The sequence below is a fragment of the Mus pahari genome, chromosome 3, assembly GCF_900095145.1.
Source record: "Mus pahari chromosome 3, PAHARI_EIJ_v1.1, whole genome shotgun sequence".
NCBI lineage: Eukaryota > Metazoa > Chordata > Mammalia > Rodentia > Muridae > Mus > Mus pahari.
This window is the reverse complement of record NC_034592.1, coordinates 28169832-28181479: the sequence shown is the minus strand read 5'-3', so window position 1 is coordinate 28181479 and position 11648 is coordinate 28169832. Positions and strand designations below refer to the sequence as shown.

Here is an 11648-nt window from a genome sequence, read left to right as displayed (position 1 = left end):
AGAGACAGAGAGACAGAGACAGAGAGACAGAGACAGAGACAGAGATCTGTTTTAGCCAGTTAAAATTATATAACCATGAACCCCGAGGTAAGCCATTTCATCCGATCCAAGACTACGTTTAGAGTAGTCCTCTTATAGGTTTACTAGGGACACTGAGTCTGGCATGACCCATGATATGTCAATGGACACCATAGGTCCCTCCTCTGCCAGAGGGAAGGAAAGTAACTCCTTCTTCCACAAGGGAGCTACTTTCCTTATTTGCCATTCCAATATTTTTTTTAAAATGATAAACATGACATACTTTTTTTGATAAGTGTTTCTCAGCTGAAAAATAGGAAATTGTTATAAGGGCTCAGAAAAATTTGAATATTGCTCAAAGATAGACCAGGATGAGATTCAGGGCATGGGAATTTGTTTCACTAACCCAACCTGAAGAGTCAGAGAGCATTCATCCAGATGAATCTCACATACCACATACTCATCTAATTGATATGCACAGTTCAGTAGCTAGAGTATATTCATCACCTTCATTTTGAGAATATTATCACCTAAAAACCAAGTGATAAACTAACAACCCTGTAGCTAATAACTTTCTTAACATTCTACCTTACCTCCTATTTTCTGCCTACTAACCAGGAGACAAAAAATGTACATTTTAATTGTAAGCTTTTCCCATTCTGAATATTTATTGTAAAATTATATATGCCCTTTGGCAACTTATCTACATATTTTCAAAATAATACATTTAAGACTTTTCTGTATTTTACCATATTCTGGTATTTCACATTTTATTCTTTAGTGACATTCCATTTTATCTTCTTTTTTTAAAAAAAAAACCAAAAATAAAAACTTTCTTCACATGCTCATTATTTGATTGGCAGATGGATAATTTCTGCCCTTGGCTTTTATGAGCAGAGCTGCTGTGAACAGTACTGTACACAGATGCATGTTTTTATTTCTCTTGTATATACTATTGGAATTGCTTGAAATATGCTGACTTCATATTCAACATATTTTACAGTGGGGCTGGAAAGTTTCTTATTCCCATAAATAATATATACAAATGGCATTTTATTTTATTTTAATTAGATATTTTCTTTATTTACCTTTCAAATGTTATCCCCTTTCCTTGTTTCCCCTACGAAATCCCCCTATTCCATCTCCCCTCCCCCTGCTCAGTAACCCACCCACTCCCACCTTCCTGTCCTGGCATTCCCCTACACTGGGGTTTTGAGCCTTCTTAGGACCAAGGAACTCTCCTCTCATTGATGTCACAAGGTCATACTCTTCTACATATGTGGCAGGATCCATAGGTCCCTCCATGAGTACTCTTTGGCTGGTGGTTTAGTCCTTGGGAGCTTAGGGGTTACTAGTTGGTTCATATTGTTGTTCCTACTATGAAGGCTGCAAACCCCTTCAGCTCCTTGGGTCCTTTCTCTAGCTCCTCCAGTGGGGACCCTGTGCTCAGTCCAATGGATGGCTGTGAGCATCCACTTCTATATTTATCAGGCATTGGTAGAGGCTCTAAGGAGACAGCTATATCAAGCTCCTGTAAGCAAGCACTTGTTGGCATCCATAATAGTGTCTGTGTTTGGTAACAGTATATGGGTTGGATCTCCAGGTAAGACAGTCTCTGGATAGCCTTTCCTTCAGTTTCTGCTCTACACTTTGTCTCTGTATCTCCTCCATTGGGTATTTGGATCCCCCTTCCAAGAAGGATCGAAGTATCCACACTTTGGTTTTCTTCCTTATTGAGCTTCATGTGGTCTGTGAATGGTATCTTGGATATTCTGAACTTCTGGGCTAATATCCACTTATCAGTGAGTGCATATAATGTGTGTTCTTTTGTGATTGGGTCACCTCACTCAGGATGATATTTTCTAGTTCCATTCATTTGCCTAAGAATTTCATGAATTCATTGTTTTTAATAGCTGAGTAGTACTTCATTGTGTAAATGTACCATATTTTCTGTATTCATTCCTCTGTTGAGAGACATCTGGGTTCTTTTCAGCTCCTGGCTATTATAAATAAGGCTGCTATGAATATAGTGGAGCATGTGTCCTTATTACATGTTGGAGCATCTTCGGGGTTTATGCCCAGGAGTGGCATTAGTGGGTCCTCAGGTAGTACTATGGCCAGTTTTCTGAGGAACCGCTAGACTGATTTCCAGAGTGGTTGTACCAGCTTGCAATGTTACCATCAGTGGAGGAGTGCTCCTCTTTCTTTATATCCTTGCCAGTATCTGCTGTCACCTGAGTTTTGATCTTAGCCATTCTGACAGTTGTGAGGTGGAATCTCAGGGTTGTTTTGCTTTACATTTCCCTGATGACTAAGGATGTTGAACATTTCTTTAGGTGCTTCTCAGCCATTTGGTATTCCTCAGTTGAGAATTCTTTCTTAGCTCTGTACCCCATTTTAAATAGGGTTATTTGATTCTCTGGAGTCTAACTTCTTGAGTTCTTTGTATATATTGGATATTAGCTCTAGATGTGCTAAGAGGAAATTCTTAGCTCTGAGTGCCTCAAAAAAGAAACTAGAGAGAGCATACACTGTACCTTGACAGCACAACTGAAAGCTCTAGAACAAAAAGAAGCAAATAGACCCAAGAGGATTAGAAGTTAGGAAATAATCAAACTCAGGGCTGAAATCAACCAAGTAGAAACAACTAAACCAGGAGCTGGTTCTTTGAGAAAATCAACAAGATAGATAAACCCTTAGGCAAACTAAGCAGAGGGCACAGAGACAGTATCCAAATCAACAAAATCAGAAATGAAAAGGGAGAGATAACAAGGGAAACTGAAGAAATCCAAAAAAATCATCAGATCGTACTACAAAAGCCTATACTCAACGAAACTGGAAAATCTGAATGAAATGGACAACTTTCTAGAGAGATACCAGGTACCAAAGTTAAATCAGAATCAGATAAATGATCTAAACAGTCCCATAACCTCTAAAGGAATAGAAGCAGTCACTAAGAGTCTCCCAACCAAAGAAAGAAAGAAAGAAAGAAAGAAAGAAAGAAAGAAAGAAAGAAAGAAAGAAAGAAAGAAAGAGGAAAGGAAAGAAAAGGAAAGGAAAGGAAAGGAAAGAAAAGAAAAGAAAAGAAAAGAAAAGAAAAGAAAAGAAAAGAAAAGAAAAGAAAAGAAAAGCCCAGTAACAGATGGGTTTAGATTAGAATTCTATCAGACCTTCAAAGAAGATCTAATACCAATACTTTTCATACTATTCCCCAAAATAGAAACAGAAGGAACTCTACCCAATTCATTTTATGAAGCTACAACTACTCTGATACTTTAGCCACACAAAGACCCAACATAGAAAGAGAACTTCAGACCAGTTTCCCTTATAAATATTGATGCAAAAATACTCAATAAAATCCTTGCACAGAACACATCAAATGATCATCCATCATGATCAAGTAGGCTTCATCCCAGGGATGCAAGGATGGTTCAATATACAGAAATCCATCAACATAATCCACTATATAAACAAACTCNAAGAAAAAAAAATCACATGATCATTTCATTAGATGCTGAAAAAACATTTGACAAAATCCATCACCCCAAAAGTCTTTGAGAGATCAGGAATTCGAGGCCCATACCTAAACATAGTAAAAGCAATATACACGAAACCAGTAGCCAACATCAAACTAAATTGAGAGAAACTTGAAGCAATCCCACTAAAATCAGGGACTAGACAAGGCTGCCCACCACTCGCTACTTATTCAATATGGTACTCGAAGTCCTAGCAAGACTAATTAGATAACAAAAGGAGGTCAAAGGGATACAATTTGGAAAGGAAGAAGTCAAAATATCACTATTTGCAGATGATATGATAGTATACATAAGTGACCCCAAAATTCCCCTAGAGAACCCCTAAACCTGATAAACAACTTCAGCAAAGTGGCTAGATATATAATTAACCCAAATAAGTCAGTGACCTTCCACTATTCAAAGGATAAACAGGCTTAGAAAGAAATTAGAAAAACAACAAATTTCACAATAGTCTCTAATAATATAAAATATCTTGGTGAGAGTCTAAGCAAGTGAAAAATCTTGATGAAAAGAACTTCAAGTCTCTGAAGTAAGAAATTGAAGATCTCAGAAAATGGAAAAACCTCCCATGCTCCTGGAATGATAGGATTAATATAGTAAAAATGGCCATTTTGACAAATGGTATTTTTAATTGTTCTACAGCTTTGTGAAATCTTGTCTTTGTTTCTGCCATCATAGTTGATATGAGGTATTTTTATTGATTTTTTTTTTTTTGGGGGGTGACTAGCAATGTTGATCCACTTTCATGTGAACACCTGCTCAGATCTGTTACCTTAAAAAAATGTCTATTCTACCTTTGAGGACTTTTCTACTGTATTATTTTCTACTTTGCTGATGACCTATAAGAGCTTTCAGATATATTTGGTATAAATGTCCTTTGTGATGTAACAATTTATGAATGTTTCCTCCTTCGTATCTGAGTTCACTACTTTGTGAACTACTCTATTTTGAAGCATGAACATTTTTATTTTAATTTAGATGAAAATCCATGTGTTGGATTTTCTTTTGCAATCTGTACTTTTGTCAATTTGAAGAAGGTATAGAGATGTGTTGAAGACAACCTATTCCAACTGTTTTCTACTTTACCTTCTACATTCACGACACAATTCTATTTCACAATTCTATGTCCTTCGTATATGGTACAGCATTGTTATAGTGCTACTCATTTACAAGTTTTTCCCCCCCTACTTCCAGGCAACTCAAACTTTTGTATATGTGAGAACTTGTCATCCATAGTTAGATATAGCTTTTCTCCCTCCTTTAAAGCTTAGACGCTTTCACAATTATTTTTGCATAGTGACTATAACAAGCGATCAGTGTCCCCTCTTGGTTTTCCTACTTCTGTTGACAAAATAATTTTAAAATGAATACAGAAGGTATCTCTAGGACCATTTTATTAGTTTGAGAGAAAAATAACAGGGCAGGCAAGTTGTAAATCTTGACAACTGACAGAAGGAGGGGATTGAAAATGAGGATAGAAACCACGGCATTTGAGTTAAAGTCAATTAAAGTAGGCACATTCAGCAATAAAGTATGTGTATGTGCACGTATGTATATGTATTTTTGTGCATATATGTAGTATGTATGCATGTGAATATGCACACAACTCACACATGTGTGGTGGTGGTGGTGGTGGTGGTGGTGGTGGTGGTGTGTGTGTGTGTGTGTGTGTGTGTAGTATGTGTATATATGTTGTGGGAGTATTTTTAGTGCAAATAAAAACACTCAGAATATTAAGGCAAACATGCTTTAGATTTTAGTTGATATCTAATGGAAAGTTATTAATTTTGACTTAGAAATCAAAGAAACTGACAAATTCAGCAATGAAGATTTGTATGTAAATCATTAGGTACAGAGATCTGAAAAAAAAAAAGAGAGATAGAAATACAAGTGACTCGGGGAATGTATACTTAGTATTTGTGTCAGTGTCCAAAAACAAAAAACAAAACCAAAAAAACAAAAAAACAAAAAAAAAAACTTGAAAAGATAGGAGTAAAAGTTAGAAGAATTCAGCTTAGTCATTAAGATCGGCTTAGTCGTTAAGACCTGAGGGCATCCAAGCGAGGAAGTTATGGAATTATAACTATTGTCACATTAAGGGACATTATTTCTCTTATCTGCTTAGATGCTATCAGATGAATCAGCTTTCTAGAGGTGTTGACTCCTGCCTGAGTCACGGACAGGCATAATTGAATTAATTCTTAAGACAGGGGAAAATGGTATGTAAAATTTTAGCCAGTGTGGAATGTTGGGTTTTCACTCAGGTTAAAGATACAGTCTGATTCTATTATTTGAACAGATGAGAAATGGCTTTTCCTTAATGAGCCTCAATAAAGCCCAGATATCTCTACTTTTTCATAGGGGTTAGTTAAATACAAAGGAAAAGTAGAGTTGTAATGACTCCCTTTCTGGTGTCATCAGAGAAAATGAAGTTCTATCCTCAATTGTCTCCAAAGCTTCTAATATCTATCTAGCTACTTGATATTCACTTCTCAGGATGAGAACCAGAAATTATTTTTAAGATGAATATCTAGTCAGTCTGGCTACTGCCAGAGCATTGAAGCACTTAGACTTCAAATCTTGCTGAATTTTAGGCCTTGGAAGGCAATCAAGGAGATCCAAGTAAGTATAATTTAATTGTTGTAGGATCATGGGAGTATAAACTGAATGTAAATAAGATAAAAATTAAGACATCCTTTAAGTACAGAAGGTTCAAAGATTTATAGCATCCTTCTAAACTTTTTCCTGGATGAGATTCAATTCCAAAGGTGGTTACCAAAAAGCTTTACTGTATCTGATATGCTTGGAATCTAGTTTCGTTGATCTTATCAAACAAATGACACTAGTAAAATGATCAGGAATGTACAGGTATCATTGTGTTTACAATGAAGGAAAGTGCAGAAAAGCTTTAATCTGATTAGAATTAGAGAAGCTGTGGTTGCCATTTTGTCTTGTATTCCTACCAATCATTTCTCTCTGCCTGTAATTCACTTCAGGGAAGACCATAGAGGTGACTGAGGCTAACTGTAGTTCTTTTTCAGGTCAGTTGACACTACTTAAAGTTATATATATACATATATGTAAAATATATGTATATATACTAACATATATCAGTATATAAGAAGTAATGTTATAGACATTTAGCTAATTTTTATTTTTTCATATAACTGTGTTCAAATATATCATATTTATAGTCATAAAACTGATTTTTCTGATCTATTTTATTATATATTTATTTATTTGCAATCCATTCTTCTCCCTTTTATAAAATCGACCAAGTCTTCTCCCTTATTTGTTAAAACAAACTGCTACACCTCAGGACTACTTAATTATTTATGTGATGGCAAGTATATGTAGTGAGGAAGCTGTGATTTTTATTATGTACCCTGCCTAAACACAATCATTTACTGAGGTGAGAAATACGAAGCTACTGGAACAACCTTGTCATTTTTTTCTTGGCTATACCTTAATTTCCAACAAAATATAACTCTTTTACAATCTCCTGGACTTGATATTTATAGTCTGGGTGATGGAATAAATATCAGTTTATGCTAACAATATAATTGCCTACCAGCATCAGTATCTCAAACTTCTTATGCTGGCTGATGGAACAGTTTGGAAACTCAATGCTCAAATGTATATAGGTATGTCCATATGTGGATAGACACATGCCATATGTCTCCACAATGTTAAAAAACATGCATAAGACATTCTTACATATTCAAATGATTGTGCTCAAGTGTATATGTATATGTATATGTATATATATATATATATATATATATATATATATATATGTGTGTGTGTGTGTGTGTNTNTNTNTNTATATATATATATATATATATATATATATATATATATATAACTTGAATTTTTGAGAAGCATTACAAGATTTCATATGAAAACTCATTCTACTTTCTTATTCTCTTTATATATTTGAACAGAGTTCAATTTTGTATGGAAATATTCTTCAGGGGGAAGGGACACATTACTCAAACCTTGCAAAATCCATCACATTCCAGTTAGTTTTAACTATGAGTGCATTAATTCATTTCGTATTGCTGTGATAAAATAACATAACCAGGATAAGTTAGAGAAGGAAGAGTTTGTTTTCCTTATGGTTCTTTCTATATGGATTAAGAATCCTTCATGGACAGGTAGTGAGGTATGTTGCCTGGAGCAGAAAGCTGAGGACTCCCATCTTAGACAGCACAAGAAGCAAACTGGGAATGGTGGGTCATTTATAAGTCTCAAAGTCTTTCCCAAGTGATATGCTTACTCCAAGAAGACCACACTTGCTAAACTTTCCCAAACAGAAATAATGACTGGGGACTAAGCATTCAAATGTCAGGGCCTATCAAGCACATTCTCATTTAAACCACCAGAGTTAAGTTGTCATTTAAAAACAACTCAAAGAGGATGTTCTTGAACAGCACACATACTGTGTTCTTCTATGGTCTGGTTTTGTTTGAATAGGACTATAAATCTCCTCTCACTTGAGATGCAATATCTTCTCTCTTTCTTTTCTTTTCTTTCTTTCCTTTCTTTCTTTCTTTTTTTTTTTTTTTTAAACTGGCAAGAGAAAGAGGAAAGAGGACTTGACAAATCCCTGCACAGGAACACGCAGGAGGAAGGAAGTATAATTAACTTGTTCTGAGTAGTTCAGAGATGGGCCGTTTCACATTTTCCCCATATATGGTAAATGTCTGTAATGAAAAAAAATCATTACCAATAATGTTTAGTATATTTATCAATGATATAAAATTACATAAATGTAGTAATGGAGCAAGAGATTTGTAGTTAATACCTGAAGTGCTTTGAACAATTATCAAATACATACTCCCAACAAGTAGCATGTGATTCAATGGAAATCACCTGCATAGATTTTCTTCATGTATGTTGTTTGGTCTTCTTTCTGTACTAATGTTGTTTGGCCTTAGTTTCTGTACTAATTTTAGGTTGATTGATTCCTGTGTCAGGGGAGGCTATCATGGCAAATTGCTTGTTATACAATTTCCCTAGAGGCACACAAATTGAAACCAGTGACTCATTTATTTGTTTCCATGTAGGTTTATATTGAGAACAGATGTCTTTCATGCATCCCCAAAGGAGGCACTAATAAGAACAAGAAGTTGGATACAGATAGATCTGGAGTAAAAATTTTGCTTTATCCATATGAGTCCATTGGCAATAAACTTCAGTTCCATAGAAAAAGAACATAGAAATTTTAGAGGATTTTTATTCACAAAATAAAACAACATGTGCAAAACAGCTTCAGTTTTGTAGCAGATAGAAGTGTTCGACCGCAACAAATATTTATTTATTCTTAGATATTTCCTTTTCATCTAGAAAATCTAAACAGGTATCTACAAATGGATCATATGTAGGAAACCTAGCTCAAAATTCTTAATTGTTCATTTATTTGTACCCTTATGAAACCTCTAAATACACTTATGAAATGTGAAAGTAACCCATAATATCCACCGATGTTTGTGAGAACTGAGAGATTCCTGGGTAGAAAAGCACAAGGTTCCACCTTGCAATTTCACATCTGGATGTGACATGAGTATAGGTTTTGTTGGACTGAGCACAGGACACAGAGAAACAGCGTAAGGATTATATTGTACACTAAGGTGTATTCTGAGAACAGTTGAGTTGCTTCTTCTGTTGCCCAGATACTGGGATGTTGCGTGGGACTGCCCGAGGCCCCACCCGAACCAGGGTCCTCCTGAAAGGCGGGCTGGGGCTGAAAGAGAATAGACGGTGAAAAAGGAAAATGTAGCTAAGACAAAGTGTTCTGATCAAAGCCCACAAGTTTAATCATGTTCAGCGTTTATAAAAAGGGGGAAATTCCATCCCCCACCACCCGGTTCTTGGGGCCTGTCATACAGGTGAGAGCCTGTAGGCTGATCTTGAGAATGCTGTCTCTGGAACATCTCAAAGACATCTCAACAGGCAGACTGCTTTGAAAGGAGACTTTTTTTGAAGAGCAGTGGCAGGTGTAAACAATAGAGCTGGCTTGGCAAGTCTGAAGGAACCACCCCATGTGGCCCTGTGCTTAGTGGCAGCAGAGCCTGCTTGGAGGCTGAAGGGAGGCAACAGGATGTGGTGCTACAACAGGATGCCATGATCACATTGTTTTTCAACCCATCACTCTTGTCTGTTAAATTCTGTACTGCTGGTTCTCTTTTTGCATTTGTATACTACAAATTGATTTTAGAGACCAATTCAATTGAAATCATTGTGTTTTAGAACAGATTAGTAAAACAGTATGAAACAACTTGCTGCCTAGCTTATTCAAATATTGTCTACGATGACTGACAGAAGCAAGTCAGGCCCATATTTGGCTTTGATGGTCGTGTCAGTCTGATGTGTTTGGTGATACCTGAAATGTCTAGCTCTGCAACAGCATCAGAAACTCACCACCATCAAACCCATGTGGTCTTTCCAGCTAGTGATTTTCACAATGCTTTAAAATTTTATATTCTTTGTACTTATTAAAATTAATTATTAGACACAAAATGGAATACCATCATTTTCCTATATCAAAGGGCAAAAACATATTTGTGGTTTTCATATCTGGATGAATAAGTATTCAATAAATTTTTAATCACTCTTTCTCCCCACTGTGTACACTTTCAAATACTTACACATATCACCTTGAATATAACTTGTGATATGTCACAATATATTACTTATAGGAATCAGGTTTGTATTTTCTGTTCACAGAATTTATGGAGAAATGGTTGACAAAAATAGGGTATTTATACTCATCTTGAATACTGTTTCTGTCAGAAGGCTTTTTAAAATAAAATGTGATTTATTGTCTACTTTCTTCCATCAGATGTGGGCTCTGTTGAGGGCCTCGCCTATCACAGAGCCTGGGATACTCTGTACTGGACCAGCTCTAGCACGTCATCCATCACCAGGCACACAGTAGACCAGAGTCAGCCCGGAGCGATTGACAGGGAAGCAGTCATCACCATGTCAGAGGATGACCACCCTCATGTGCTAGCTTTAGATGAATGCCAAAAGTAAGAGGCTATATTATTATAACTGCATTATAGTAAGGAGAATGGCTTACTGTTTGCGCTTTGAACAGAACTAGCTTTAAAGATAAACATTTCTTCAAAAGTACTTTCTATAAATCTTTCTTCTCCTTCTTCTTCTTCTTCTTCTTCTTCTTCTTCTTCTTCTTCTTCTTCTTCTTCTTCTTCTTCTTCTTCTTCTGAAGTGCGTGAATAATTAAAATTTGTATTACTTAAATATTGGGTATTTATTATCTTTGGAATAAGTTTGATAATAGTATAAATGATGAAAGTAAAAATACAGAAATTTGTATGGTTAATAGAGTGCATAGCTTGCTTTATTAATTTACAAAGAATGTATTGCTTATACCAAAATTAGTTTTTTCCATATTAACCAATAACTTCTATAACTTTGGATCAAAATACAATCTGAAAGAAATTGAAAGTAAACAAACAAAAAACAATGAAATAATTCCTGTGTACACCTGTCTTTTTAACTGTATCCATTATCTGGTACACATAATTATCTGTTCAGAAATTTAGATTAGTGTCTGTAAGAAATTTCCAACAGGAGAATGTGCAAAAATAATTCTGAACAAAAATGTAGAAGGAAGTGGTAAAAATGAGTGATATCATAAAGGACATCATTACAAGAAAACTGAAGCACAAAGCAGTTGGGTAGAAATCCATCTCTCAGATTTCACTCTGTTAAAGAGTGATGAAGATGTGAAAGAGAAAAATTGAAACTAATGCATATTCTCTCAGTCTTTTGCCATTTTTAATTGTAATATAATTAGGCTACTTTGTTTTTCCTTTTTCCTTTCCTCATTCTACCTCTTCCTATGACTACTTCCTCCAACCCCTTTTATGACCCCTGGTATCAAATTGATAGACTTTTTATTATTATTTATATCACTCCCTGTCTTTTATCTCTGTGTGTGTGTTTGTTTGTCTTTCTGTGTCTCTGACTCTAACCTGTCTCTCTGTGTGTCTGTCTGTCTGTCTGTCTGTCTGTCTGTCTGTCTGTCTGTCTGTCTGTCTCTCTCTCTCTCTCTCTCTCTCTCTC

General features: G+C 35.6%; 1 protein-coding gene across 4 annotated transcripts in view; it reads left to right on the top strand.

Moving 5' to 3' along the window:
* Nucleotides 1–11648, top strand: part of Lrp1b (LDL receptor related protein 1B) — a 1962444-nt gene that overhangs the window by 1574922 nt on the left and 375874 nt on the right. For all 4 annotated transcript variants that reach the window (XM_021192210.2, XM_029535926.1, XM_029535925.1 and 1 more), the window contains exon 42: nt 10399–10588. In XM_021192210.2, the coding sequence (XP_021047869.1) occupies nt 10399–10588 (190 nt within the window). The remainder of the gene's footprint in view (nt 1–10398; nt 10589–11648) is intronic.